Genomic DNA, 15,403 nt, shown 5'->3' with positions numbered 1-15,403 from the left:
AAAGTCTAATGAGTTAAAAGTCCAAAAGGTGTTTTGAACTCTGATTTGAACCAGTTTGCTAGAATGATCAGAGAGCTCTAGGCCTTTAGAGTTGTTAAATACATGCACTGCTTCAATCTGTCTTTCAACCTTACTGATCTCTTACAAAGATGCAGATACATAGTTGGGCTTTGACATACAACTGTTGGTATGACATGTAGAACTCCATAATACACATTTTACCATCATAGCAAAAATACAAGTAGCTTGTATCAGGACTCCTTAGTAGTTAACATTGACTGCTGCTCCATTTCTATCTGCAGACTAGACTGGAATATCAGTTATACCCTCTTTCAAACTATCATGTTCTCAGAGGACACTTTCAGAGGACAGTTAAACATCTTGTGCTTTACAGACCGGGAACAGCAGTAAATCGGTAGAACAAGGTCACGCTACTGTGAGTCTTAATAATGAGTGCACAGATTTAAAACAAAAACAAATAGGGTTACATCACCCTTGAACTATTAAGCCAAAGTGGGCACTTGCTTGTAAAAAGCCTTCAAAAGCATTTAAAGACTTTATACAAGGAAAACGTTATAATCAATCTGCCACACAACAAAGAATTTCCTACTTTAAAACAGCATAGTAAAACAAAGTATATTTCAAGTTTTTCAACAGCAGTTCTTGCTTTAGTTTAAATGAAACTGGCTTACCTTCAGTGACCTGTGGTTCTGAGACTGGGCAAGATCTGTGCACAGGAGAAAAACAACATTACCAAAAGAAAAAAAAAAACCTCAGAGATGCAATGCATTCAAAAGTGCAAGGCAGTTAGCTAATGAATTAATCAATCTACTGCGACAGCACGAGTGGTCAAGTGAGCAGTCAGCAAGCTTTGTATTCTTGGAAAGAGGAAGGGGGGAGAAAGAGTTAGATTAACACAAACAGCAGCTAACTCTGAAAAAGAAATCAGGCACAATTAAAATGGCTTAATCCCAAAAGCATTACATTACAGCATTAGCAGTGTCTGCCAACATACCACAGGACCATGAAAAACAACAACAAACTCTTTATTTAATAAAAGCTGATCTTTGGAGTCTAATCCAATGGGAAAACATTCAAACACATTCTTTTTTGTGAATGAATGAATTAAATGTTCTTTTACTTGGTACAATATATTGATGATTTGAAGGAATGTAGGGAAGAACAGGGCACAACCTAGCATTTTGTTTTTTGCTTAATAATTTCAAATACATGAGCAAGATAAATATATCTTAATACAAGTAAACAGTATATAAGCCAATAAATGAAAACATGAACTTTGCTTGATTGATCATTGTTGAAATGCGCATGTGCAAGGAACATTACCCAACACATTTAACGTTATCAACACATCTCTGCTACAAATGAAAAACACAACTGTTTCCAGCACCTATTGTTTGCCAACAATTTAGCTAAAAGTGGCAGGAGTAGATCTGTTATGAATCTGTGCATGAAAACATTTTCATTTTATAATAGATTTCTCACTGTTTATTTGGGAAGCCTTTGTTGTAACTATGTAGGCTGTACTTTAGCCTGGCTAGCTCTCACTATGGGTCATTTTGTATGCTTCAAAATTGTGCTACATTACAGCTACCAAGAGGGTGATTAAAGAAAAATAGTTTAAAAAATAAAGCACACAAAAAAAACATGAAAAACTTGAGAAATATCTATTCAGCTGCTGTCAAAATTTGCAGCTGACAGTGCTTTTGGACTAAGAGAGCACATTCTACTTAAAGTTGTTTAACCACATAAAATACCTATGTTACATATAACGTTGTGCCCTGTACTCACCTACTAAAAGTGCAAGAAAAAACAGCTACACACAAGAATGTTCAATAAAGCTTTCACCAAGTGCACTTTGGTGTTTGGATCTAACCCTCAAAAAAGCTGAACATGCAGTTAGTTGTACAGGCTATTCTGCAAACTACACAACATCAGCATCAATATCAGTCAGATATCTTCAGACTAGCTGTGTGATGTACAGGTTGTGCAAGTCACATTTCACTGCAGCTACACTCTTCAGTTATCGTGCATGTTTAGCTGTTTCACACAAACACTACCTATCAGATTCCAGCCGCTCGGCCGAAGTGACCGGCTGAGTTCTAAACCTCTCTGAAGTCTTTCTATCCTCAGTGGGAGAAACGTATTGCCGGGGGCGACGATTCCTGTTCACAGCTCTCTGACTTCTCCAAGGCACCTCTGCAAAGGCAGGTAATCCCTCTACCCTACCATAATGGAATGGTGGGAGCAAACAGCGGCATTGGAGGAAGGAAAAGGAAGAATCAGAAGATCAGGAGATTAAAAGGCTGAAAAGTCCCCAGATTAAATGTCAAGCACTGGTGTAGACAAAACAAACGATTACTCAGAGAAACAGACAATCCAGCACCCTAAACCTCGTTGGAAGGCTAAAGATGGTGGTTATTGACTGTACCAACCAGACAAGCAGTAGGGGTTAAAATCAGCAAGCAGTTATTTCCACATTTCTAAACAGCATCTTCCTTGCTTAGAAGTTAAAGCATTTTGAGCACTGGTTAATTTCTGAGGTTAGTCTCATAGAGAACTTTATGCAAGCATGAGCCGCAGGACCAGATGTTTAACTCATGACATACTGTTCAGGTTTGCGGGGGCTTGTGGTACTCTCCAGGTAAGAGTGACGGAGCTGGGCTACAGACACCTTCACATCAGTGGGGGAGTGGTCTCCATTGGGGATGGCCTCTTGTGGAACAGCCTCTCTGCTGTGGATGGGTTCCTGGATGGGTACTGAATGCATGGGCCTGGTTTGGGCATTGCTTGTGTCTGGTATGTACTGGGTTACAAGTTTGGCCGGATCTGAAGCCCATCTTCCACTGACTGGTGGAGCAGATGCTTGGACTGTGGCATGAGCTGGCAGATAGCTGGTTCCTCGTTGGTGGTGACAATCATCCGTTCTCTCCTGCGCTTTCCTAGCTCTTAAATGCAGTGCTTCAGTTGCCTGAAGTCTGGATACATGCTCAGTGACCTCCTCCCTTCTTGACCATCTTTCACGCCTCCCTCGGAGGTCCTCCATCACCTCTCTACTCGATGCAGAACGACCCTGGTGTTGTGAGGTCAAGTCCACCTGCTCAGATCTTCCACGGTTTTGGTCTTCTGTGCTTCTCTCTCTTCTTTGAACTTCCGAGGGCAACACCGCTTTCCGGCCCCGCAAAAGCCGCTCTGCTCTCACTTCCCTCCTTCCCTCCCTCTGAGTCCCCACTTCTTCCACTGCAGCCTCTGATTCTGGCCATGTTTGGGGTGCAGGCTCACTACCCATGGATAGGTAGCCATGGCAGCCATGGTCATAGCGGTCAGTGCGGGAGTGATGTGGCTGGGAAGGTTGGTAATGAAGCCGAAGCTTTGGCTGCTCCTGGTAGGCTGAGCGCTCATGGTATCCAGGAAAAGGCTGTGTGTGACGACGGTACACTGGAGCTTCTGATCTAGAGCCCAGCTCTGGACTCGTGTGTGACAGCTCATCACGAGCCAGTCTCTCCCTGACTCGAATTCTTTATGAAGGAGAGAGAGACAAGTTAACACCAAGTTAGGAGGGGTATATTTCTAATTTCATTATGATTTGAGGGAATTCTTTAGGAAACAATTCAATGCATCATGACATTTCACATTTCAACACAACTCTACTTGATACTTTCAGTAAGAATCTGAATTAGCTGTCAAAAATAAACAGAAAACACAAATGTGACAGGAGGAACCATTTTCGCAGCAGTTAAAAAAAAATTATAACTGATTAAAATTTATTTTAAGGGTGCTGCACAAACCTTAGCAGCAGAAAGGCAACACTGGTCCAGTACCCAAAGCTCCAGTGTTATGCTTTTTGATAACTGCATATATTTTTGAACTATTTTTAACAGTTTTATAGTTTTGCACTTGGGGGAAATTTGTTTTTTGATTATACAGTTATTCTATGTGAAAAAAGATATCAATTACTTATTGATGTGCGTTAAAGTTAGTGAGATTGTCAACTGTTGTTTCTTTTGTTCTTCGTCAGTCAAACATCCTGTTTATCATGTAAGTACGCGCACACACTTTCAAACTCAGACCCTTCTTGCTGTGAGGTGCCAGCGCTAACCACCATGCTGCCCACCTTGCACCAGTGTCCAGCTAATTCAAAAAGATAAAATGTATATTTACACTTTCAGAATTTTTATGTTGTGGCGTGTGTGCCACCTTGGTGTGTCATTTGGTCACTTTTGCCACGTTGACTTACTGACCTAGTTTTCTACTATCAAAGTAGTCACTGCATTCAAGGCACGATTCAAGACCCTAATTTGCAACTGTAGCCATTTGTGTGTAAGCACAGAATATTATTTCCTGTCAGTAGAAGTAGTGTTAACTATAGTAAACAAGACAGACAATTTGTCTGATCACACTCTTAAAAAAAATTAAATAAATACATAAATAAATAAAAATAAAGCTTTGCTAGATTCCACAGTGTAAATAAACACTGAAGTACAACATTTCCTTTTAGCTAAGAGATTCATCTTACGAGCAAGCAAGATAGCCAATTAGTCAAATAGTCAAATAAGACAAGCGGTTATTATGATGGTTCCACCTGTCTGAAGTAGGTGGAAATATAAGTTCACTTCTTGTTTGTGACTGCGCCATGGGAAAAAAACTAACAATCTAAAATTTGATTCAGCTGAATCTCCATCTTCAGATGGATGCATCATAATACATGATAATACAAGCCCCCTAGTTTGCAATTCAAGGAAAGACATAACACGTTTTGTGGGAAAGGCAGAGATTACATTAAAATTCTTGTTTCAATCTAAAGCAGTTTTCTGCTCATCTTTCTTATTTAAATACATCATTTACGGTTTGGCAGCATAAGCACGTGGTCAGGTTGTTATCCTGATAACCTCTGGGAAAACATTCAGATACTGATGCAGTATCAGAGTACATCTTCTTTGTGCCTGTAGTAATGAGAAATGTGCGCTAGAGCTGAAACATTCCCCCCCCAGACGTACCGGAACGAAAACTGCCTGAGGCTGAAAGGAATGCAAAGCTGGAGTCACTTACAACTGGCAGCAACAGCTTTAGAACTGAACCATTACTCAGTTTGAATATTTCATCCCTTTAACTGGTTATTCATTAAAGCAAGCCCATAAGATAACCACTCTTTGAGGGTTATGGAGCAACGAAGAGAGCACAAATCACTCTAGCCATTTACAAGAAACTTTCTAGTTCACCTTTTCACTCTGTTGTGTAATAAATGTGTAAATGCAAACTACTCCCTGACAGAATGCCAGTGTAAATGTTTCACCCTAATCTTTAATTACTGTTCATTTATATTAAGGTTAACACTCCAAGACAAAGTAAGCTCTCTGCAGGGGGTTAGCAGATGGCAAGAGTCTCTCAATTAAACCCTTCAGTTCCAAGTACCACATCCTTAAATCACAGTCTAGTTGTATACAAAAGTACTACACAAAATCTGTTTTTTTCTAGAGAGGGCTTTCATTGGCATTTGCTATTTCTTCCAGTTTAGAAGAAAATGTTGGTAAGCTTGGTAAGCTCCAACTCCACAGCACCAATAATTTATCTTTCTCTCTTCTTTCTGAACAGCTGTCAGTGCACTTTATATCCCTGTCCTCCCTCCTCCATCTGTTAACTTCTGTCAAAACATGAACTCTTGCAGCTGAGAACTATAATACTCTTCAGACAGAAGTCAACCTATCTTTCCACTCCTCCAGTATCAGGCTTTATGTACTGGTTCCTTCGCATGCTTGACATATGAAGAGATGCTAGACGTCTTTATAAGTCTTTGACATGTTCCAATCCAATAATTCCACACAGAAATTAAGCCAAAACGGATCCAAAAAGGAACTGCTCAGACAAAAAAACAAACAAAATAAAACAAAAAAAACAGAAACAAATAGTTTCTATCTGACGTAAACGTAGCAGATGAGCTTAAGCTATGTGGGCACTACAAACAGTTCTGCAAATCTCAAGTTGACAACATACTTGGTCAAAGAGAAATCTGCTTCACCAAGGCAGCTGGAAGAGCACAAGAAAACCATATTTCACTTTCAGATAATAAACTTATCAATTTACTTTTTCAAAATATCAAGAAAATTACCTAAAAATAAGCATGTTGTTGCTGAACTTTGGACCACTTGTCCATTTCCTATGACAACAGCAGTTTTCCTATGACAACAGCAGTATACACATAACTTGTGTTTTATCTGTGAGAAACCAGGTGAAATAAATGTATGTATTTTAAAAATGACATGTCTAGTACTTATAGTTCTGTATTAATTTGTTCTTTCTTGGCCACACATAAGAAAGCACTCCGTGAAGTCTGCTGACTCAAGGCAAATGGAAGGAGATGAGCCAGAACAAAATTTCATTCTCATCGCCTTCCTCTCCTCCATACTTTCTCTTTGGCATTGGCTTAGATAGCAGATGCGCTGGGAAAGGGGAATGAAGGGAGAAGAGAAACAGTCACATTATACGTTATTATAACCTATATTCACTACAGCCACTACACCACACAGTGTGGTCACAGAGGGACACAGAAAGACCACAGGGACCACAGGGATTTGCAGAGTTGAACAGATGAAAACCAGAAACCCACTTTGCCCATAAAATGAGCCCCTGGAAGCTTGGCATTGTTTTGTGTGACTGCTCAGCACTTCAGCACTCAGTCACACTTCTCATGTAGTATATTCAAACAAAATCAGAGGAAAACCTGCAGGGTTTACACTTCAATTTCACATTTCAGATCTCATAATTGTGTTCATTTTGGACTGTGCTCAACTGATTTATCAAAAACAAAACATCCATATAAGAACCTGTTGATTTAAAACTTATCCTTAAAACACAGATCCACACTTTAACAGAATCATAAATGAATCAATGCAAGTTTAATTGACTCAGTGACTGACTGGCTGAGATCATTAGTTCTGTTAAAAAAAAGAAGAAAAAAGGCAAGAGAACTGCAGCAAACTGCTGATATTTATAAACTCAAGAAATGGTTCACACACAAAAAATTCAAAAATCAAAAAATAACCAGCAGTTGTTAACAGTGTGGGATGCGACTGATGAAAAAAGGTGTAGCTATTTTTGTTAGAGCAATGAAAGGCTCAGTTCAAATATCAATGTCTAAACCCTTCACCTAGACCCAACTTAATTGTATGATGGTCATTATGGTCATTAATGCTTTAAAGAAAAGCTTTCATAGAGCACATTATTGAAATATCACCGTTTCAATGTTTAACGAAGAAAACCGCTACGCACCATTTCTAAAAATCATTAGAGATCATTTTGATAATTCTGTAGTCCAAAAACTACCATGCATCCAGCTATTAGCAATAAATACTGAGAAACTCTTCCATGACATGCTTCAGAATGTCCCACCTTAAAAAACTGATACTAACCGACTCATTCATTACAAGGTGAACTTAAGAATTAACTGACCAGTTGGAAGGCTGTAGCCCTAAAGTACTAGAGTTCTTTGGTCCAAGTCATAGTTTCCCAACCCTGGTCTTTGAGAGCCTCTGTCCTACACATTTTAGTGCTTTCTCTCCTCCTACACACTCAATTGAGCAAAGCAAGGGCTTGTTAATTTAGCTGCTTAGTTCGGGTGTTTTGTGATGGGAGCTGAAGATCTAAACCGTGCAGGACAGCGGGCTCTCCAGGACCAGGGTTGGGAATGATTGGTCTAGGTGAAGGGATTAAAGATTGTCTTGAACTTTGCCATAGGTTAGATGGGGTGGATATTAAAAGGCGTGTGTCAGGCACACCCAATCATCCTGAAAGGCAGGTACCTGGAGGGCCAGTTGATTGGGGAAATGGTGTCTCCTTCTGAGTCAGTCTGGAGTGACCATTGACTGGCTGGTTGGTCAGGGTAGCTAAACGCAGCAAGAGACACACGACATCAAGTGAGCTGCTCACTGTAGCTACCATTCATAGAACATCACGCCCGAATGCGTATGAAGCTTGGCCAATATGGCATTACATTTCAGAACTCTTGAGGACAAGGGCAAGATTACTTCCACGTACAACCTTGTTTTAGGTCAAAGCATACCACAAAAAAACCCTCAGATCTCTATAAAAGTAACTTTGGAGTTAAACAGTAGCTTTTACTGTGTAAACAGTAGCTGGCATTTTCAAATTTTGTAAACAAACAAAAAAATAGACGTGCAAGACACACACACACACACACACACACACACACACACATGTGTGTGTGTGTGTATATATAGAGTCTAAGGTGTAAAATGAACATCTAAGAGGAGCCGAAGGAATATCAGCATCCTTTGATTCTCAGGAAAAGCTGTGTTCAACTTAAGTTGAACTCACTTGCAATATCTACGAACAGTTGTCATCTGCACACTATAAAATCTACAGCAGATAATAAGGATATGTGGTGCAAAGAGAAAGAGTAAACCTCCCAATCTCACAGCGACTGTAACCCTCCAGCAATGACAGTAATACAACACTGACGTTGACACGGGACAGGAGGCTCTGCCATGTTATGAAATCTGAGCTTGTCCTACAGTGAACTGCGCATTTTTTAAAAGCTGTGTCTTAAACTTTTTACCAAATCAGTAAAAGGAAAGAAACACAGACATGTAAAACTGAATTCCAACAGAGATAAAAGTTAATGAAGGAAATGTGCAAGAACAGGACAAAAAGCATGTCCTCTCAGGAGGATTACTGAAAATTCATAATAACAAAATGACATGGGTTAATTCTGGAAGCACAATGGACTTGAATATTCAACTTTACTTCTTCTTTCAGTATTATCTTGTTTACATTCACATATGTACACATGAGCAGGTAAATGGGGAAAATATTAAATCTGCAAGATAAACAAATATGAACAAAACACCATTAATAAAAATCTATTTATCTTAATCTTCCAAGACACTGAAGACATCAATAACTTCTCAGTATGTGTCTACATTAGGACAGAAATAAAATTAAAGCATAAAGAAAGTTTACTTCTTAAAGCTAGACTTATTAATTATATAGCTTTTTTATTCATTAAGGAATAAATCAAATAAATTAAATAAGACAAAAATTATTTATATGACAAAGGTAGACAAGGTCCACCCACTACAGGAGAAAATCCTTAATCCTGTAAGTGCCAAACCTTAAGAGAATCTGTGCATTTTGTGCAAGAAAATGTTAAAGAAATCACAACTCGGGGGGCACTACAGGCCAGTGTTTAATCTAAACTGAGCACTAGGTGAGAGATAGTAAGCACATGAAGAGATACGATGGCACATGGCTCATCAGGGACTGTCTCGGGGTAGACTGGGTATTTGGTTTAAACAAGAAAAGACTAAAATGAAAAAAAAAGTTAAAAAAGAAACAGTATTAGAGTTGGAAAAGGCTATTTGAATATGCATCTACAGTGGGGCAACAAAAGTATTTAGTCAGCCACTGATTGTGCAAGTTCTACTTAGAAACATGAGAGAGGTCTGTAATTTTCATCATAGGTACACTTAACTATGAGAGACAAAATGAGAAAAAAAAAAAAATCCAGGAAATCACATTGTAGGATTTGTAAAGAATTTATTTGTAAATTATGGTGGTCAAATAAGTATTTGGTCAATAACAAAAGTTCAACTCAATATTTTGTAACATAACCTTTGTTGGCAACGACAGAGGTCAAACGTTTCCTATAAGTCTTCACCAGGTTTGCACACACTGTAGCTGGTATTTTGGCACATTCCTCCATGCAGATCTCCTCTAGAGCAATGATGTTTTGGGGCTGTCGCTGGGCAAGACAAACTTTCAACTCCCTCCACAAATTTTCTATGGGGTCGAGGTCTGGAGACTGGCTAGGCCACTCCAGGACCTTGAAATGCTTTCTATGGAGCCACTCCTTCATTGCCCAAGCGGTGTGTTTGGTATCATTGTCATGCTGGAAGACCCAGCCACGTTCCATCTTCAATGCTCACTGATGGAAGAAGGTTTTGGCTTAAAATCTCACGATACATGGCCCCGTTCCTTCTTCCCTTAACACGGATCAGTCGTCCTGTCCCCTTTGCAGAAAAACAGCCCCAAAGCCTGATGTTTCCACCCCCATTCTTCACAGGATTTATGGATGCAACTCAGCATTCTTCTTCTTCCAAACACGACGAGTTGAGTTTTTACCAAAAAGTTCTATTTTGGTTTCATCTGACCACATGATATTCTCCCAGTCCTCTTCTGGATCATCCGTATGCTCTCTGGCAAACTTCAGACGGGCCTGGACATGTACTGGCTTAAGCAGGGGGACACGCCTGGCACTGCGGGATTGGAGTCCCTCTCGGCGTAGTGTGTTACTGATGGCAGCCTTTGTTACTTTGGTCCCAGCTCTCTGCAGGTCATTCATCAGGTCCCTCCGTGTAGTTCTGGGATTTTTGCCCACCGTTCTCATGATCATTTTGAACCCACAGGATGAGATCTTGCATGGGGCCCCAGATCGAGTGAGATTATCAATGGTCTTTGATGTCTTCCATTTTCTTACAATTGCTCCCACAGTTGATTTCGTCACACCAACCAGCTTGCCTATTGTAGACTGACTCTTCCCAGCCTGGTGCAGGTCTACAATTTTCTTCCTGGTGTCCTTTGACAGCTCTTTGGTCTTGGCCATGGTTGAGTTTGGAGTCGGACTGTTTGAGGCTGTGGACAGGTGTCTTTTATACAGACAACGAGGTCAAAGAGGTGCCATTAATACAGGTAACAAGTGAAGGACAGAAGATCTTCTTAAAGAAGAAGTTACAGGTCTGTGAGAGCCAGAAATCTTGTTTGTTTGTGGGTGATCAAATACTTATTTTCCACCATAATTTACAAATAAATTCTTTAAAAATCCTACAATGTGATTTCCTGGATTTTTTTTTTACATAGTTGAAGTGTACCCATGATGAAAATTACAGATCTCTCTCATCTTTCAAAGTAGGACAACTTGCACAATCAGTGGCTGACTAAATACTTTTTTGCCCCACTGTAACTGAAATTTTCTTCTACAGTATTTGTTTATTTAAGTAGGTGCATAAAAAAGGTATGTGCAGTTTGAAAAATCACATCACATTTTATCTTAACTTTTTAAAAGAGAATTCTACCAACCTCTCTAAATTTCTGCATAATTAAACCACTGAGATGTCAGAGTGGTTTAACAGTCCATAACTATAGACAAACTTCACAGTTTGTTTCAAAATGCAGAAATTTTTAAAAATAGGTGGAATTGCCCTATAAGTAAGTTTTTGACTGATAATGAAATGTACAATCATAGAGAACTATACGATCTTGATCACTAAACTCCAGACAGATCGAATCTGAGGAATTCATTTATGGTAGTTGCACAAGCAAAACCTGCTCAAGTCAGCATTCTAAATGGATTCTTTATAAGTTCACAAGTCTCCATTATACAATAAATGTAAACTTGTGTTTTCTTATTTAAGAATATAAAATAATGTCATAAAAGTGACAGTTGAGGATGGTCAGCTTACCCTTGTCTGTGCAGGACATTGTGGGCCTGTTGGTCAATGAACAAATCCCGAGGAGATGCAGCCAGATTGGCTGTTTGGCCTGTCTTGGGCGAGCTAGGGACCCCTGTAACCATCTGTTCTCTTGCTGGAACTTTGACACACCCTGAAGTGTCCATGTAAGTTGTAGTGGGGTCAGGGGCTGCTCCGCCTCCTCCATGCACTCCTCCTCTGTCTTGCGCCCTCCGCTGGTTCTCCAGATTCATCCTCCTCTCATGTTCGGACAGTGACCCGGCCCTTTCTCGGCTGTAACCTTGATCGGTCCTGGTCTGATTGGTTGGTTGCTCTGCCAGAGAGTGGGAGGCGTAAGCATTATGCTCTACCTCCTCTACTCCCTCCACCTGCAGCCTGTGTTGCCGGTCAGACCCCTCAGGCTCTCTTCGAATTCTGGAGTAGTGGCTGCTGTAGTCTGCATCAGCCTCTTCATCCAGCAGGACGCGGTAGCGCTCAGACAGCTGTCGGCGCCGCTCGGCCTTGTAGCGGGCGATGCGCTCGGCTTTAGACTCCTGCCCTGCGGTGTCCACAGAGCCAGGGTTGTACACAGGGTCAACGTGGGCCTGGGAGCCATGAAGGTCCGACAAACCCGGGTCATCTTTGCCAAAGTGCTGAAGAGGAACTGATGGGATAAAGTGAGTTCTAGTTAGGGATGGGACAGAATGAATATTTCCTATCATGAGATAAGAAACCAAAACCACCCAGGTTTTTAAGATCATCAATGTAAAGTAAAAATTACCGAAGCACTAACACTGAAATCATATCACTACAGGTACTATATCTGATGTCTGATAAAAAACTACAAGTAAAATAAACATGAAATTACCACCATCACTGACTCCTCACTGCTTAGACTAATACTATTCTGGTACAAGCTTTGCAGGAATACAGCAAAATGCTATTTATTTTCAATATTACATTATAATTGTACATAATTAGTTATTATTATTATTATTATTATTATTAAAAGTACACATTATTACCATTATTTAGTCTCACTATAATAAAACCAAGTCAAGCTCCAGCAATGCTGTCCTGGACTCGTTAGGATTTTTTTTTTTTTAAACTAACGTGGAATGACTTGTACTCAAGCAACTTAAAATCAAATCCTAGTGCCTGTGCATGTTTTATATAGCTAACTGACTTTGGCTTAGGTTAGTTTCCTTGCATAGCAGGCACTGATGGCCAAGAAACAATAACAATAATCATCTTAAAACTGAGAAAACCTCCCCACATCTGACTACGTTTAAAAATGGACAATTGAAGCAATACTACAAACTTTCAATCAATACCAAATCTGCGGTAAGTAAAAGAGGAGATAGTGTGTAATTTGAATTTAATAATTCCTGTTGCAGGTTCAGTTTTGCATTAAATTAAAAAAAATGCCATATTTAATGACAAATCTTGCACTGAAACAAACCAAAAAAGTCTGAAGTGCAAACTTGAACCAGTGAATAAAGAATGTAATTTGAATACAAGTGTGATTCTTTACATAATTATGTAATTAATTATACAATTAAATTTAATCAGTATAATAATACTAGGATTCTAAGAATTTATTCTTTTGTCCAATGCGAAGCTATACCAAACAAAACAGGACTTTTTTCAGGGGATGGTATTGATCTCAACACACTCTCATGCTCATCTGGACTAGACCCCCTTTAGACACGGTCTTGACTTGATCTTGATTAGTTATTGTCTTGGACTTGTCGTGAATTTGACAAAAGTGGCCCAGACCACAGCCCTAGAATTATACTACAGGATAGTTGTTGACTATAGTAATATAGTCATAGTATAATATAATACTAATATAGTGAATAGTAAAACTGTTAACTTCCCCAACACTACATACAAAACAGCAGTTCTTTAACCCCTTAAACTCTAGAAATTACTGGATATTAAGACTAATAAATTAATAATAAGACTAGTGTTTAAGGGGTTAAAATAACTTCACACTGTAAATTACATCAACCAAAAAAAGAGAACTGTGTAGTGCACCTATTTACTTTAACAGGTTTTTGCATAACTGTACCGAAACAATTCTGTATCATATTTTTGCATTTACAACTTGATATTTCAAGGCTTCTACTTAGATACTTCATTGGACAATGAAGCTACCATGCAGACTCTTCACAGCATCACCCATGTCTTACCTGTGCATGGATCACATGAGTCTGCTGCACGGGTGTATCTGGGTGTGTCCTCCTCCAGCAGCCGATGGGTCACCAGACCAGCACTTGGAAGGGAAAGCTGAATATCGCTGTCAATTCCCTCCAGCCGCCGTGCAATTCGTTCTTTCCTGAGACGGACAAGACAGACAGACAAACAGATCACTGGAGTGAATGGCAGCTACTGAAACACATCCAAATTCAAAAACGTGGAAACTAAAGTACACAGACATTCATGTATTAGTTGTGCAATTGTTCATTAAAAAGTCTCACCTGTTCATGTCCCAGCAGTCACTCTGGCTTGTGCTAATGCTTTCAAAACGTTTCCTCAACTCTGAGACTGTAGAGAAAAAGGATAAGTGGACATGAGTTTCATAAGTCTCAACACAGAGGAAAATGGAACAAAATCGTTAGATGGGGTGTTGGGTTACAGACAAACAGAAAAAGTGATTTACTATAGTACTTCTCATATGGACATCACTATGGAGAGAATTTCATGCCAAATTGAAACGCAATCACTACAGTGGAAAAACTTGAAATGCAATGCACGTGACATTACTTTTCCATAGTGACACAGAATACATGCCACAATGAAAAACAAACACCATTACATTGTTCCCATGTCGCTTCACCTCTGTATTAAAAAACAGCAAGACTGAGCTGCTGTTCATCCCTAAATCCCTTGCCATCTCATTTGAGAACTCTGATTGTTCCATCTGTAGAGGCAAGAAGTCTTGGTGTGATTTGCGATGGCCACTTATCGTTCTCGACTAATTCGGTCATGCAAGTTTGTCCTGTACAACATTGAGGATCCAACACTTTCTCACTCAAGAGGCCACCCAGGTGCTAGTGCAGTGTCTTGTCATCTCAAGACTGGACTACTGCAACTCACTCTTGGCTGGTCTTCCCATGCCATGCAGGCCATCAAGGCTCTGCAACTCATCCAGAATGCAGCAGCATGGCTCATCTTCAATTTCTCCATGTTCAGCCACGTCACCCCACTGCTGCGCTCCCTTCACTTGCTTCCTGTAGCTGCACGCATCAGATTTAAAACCCTAATGCTTGCCTACAAAGCCAAAAATGGACCAGCCCCTACCTACTTGATGGCAGTGGTGAGATCTCAAACTGTACCACGAGCCTTTCGAGTTTTGAATACAGCTTGGCTTGACCCCCCCATCCTTCAAGGCATGTGGAAGACAAGCATCAAGACTGTTCTCTGTACTTGCACCCAGGTGGTGGAAGGAACTCCCACTGGCTGTCCATACAGCAGAATCTCTCTCTGTCTTCAAACGCAGACTGAAGACATCTCTTTATACAGCACTTAAATGAGCACAGAGTTAAGTACTGATTGTAATGTATTGTACTGCACCTGCGTAGTGTATTGTATTGCACTGCTCTGTGTTCTATGCTGTTCCTTTTCGCTGGGTAAGAACAGTGACTTTGTTTCTAGCAGTATCTGAGCTCAGGACTAGCTTTCCCTCTAACCTATTGGTAACTAGCAAAGATAAGTTCTCTAGATAGACAAAAGCACTTCTTGTAAGTCACTCTTGATAAGAGCGTCTGCTAAATGCTGTAAATGTAAAAACAAGGCATAAGGATTTGCATTTCAAGAACGAAATACTGAATTTAAGTCAGAATTGAAGTCCATCTTCAAATGTAATATAGATATGACTATACTGCTTTCCACCATGCAGAACTTAAAACACTGTTAAA

At 39.9% G+C, this 15,403-nt stretch overlaps 1 protein-coding gene across 1 annotated transcript in view; it reads right to left on the bottom strand.

Moving 5' to 3' along the window:
* The window catches only part of svila (supervillin a), a 76,173-nt gene that overhangs the window by 46,786 nt on the left and 13,984 nt on the right, over positions 1–15,403 (bottom strand). The window contains 7 exon segments of the mRNA XM_037544256.1: positions 693–727; positions 2,079–2,243; positions 2,628–3,536; positions 7,815–7,898; positions 11,493–12,144; positions 13,676–13,821; positions 13,964–14,030. Coding sequence (XP_037400153.1) covers positions 693–727; positions 2,079–2,243; positions 2,628–3,536; positions 7,815–7,898; positions 11,493–12,144; positions 13,676–13,821; positions 13,964–14,030 — 2,058 coding nt within the window.

The sequence above is a fragment of the Pygocentrus nattereri genome, chromosome 13 (genome assembly GCF_015220715.1).
Source record: "Pygocentrus nattereri isolate fPygNat1 chromosome 13, fPygNat1.pri, whole genome shotgun sequence".
Lineage (NCBI taxonomy): Eukaryota > Metazoa > Chordata > Actinopteri > Characiformes > Serrasalmidae > Pygocentrus > Pygocentrus nattereri.
This window is presented reverse-complemented; position numbering and strand designations above follow the sequence as displayed.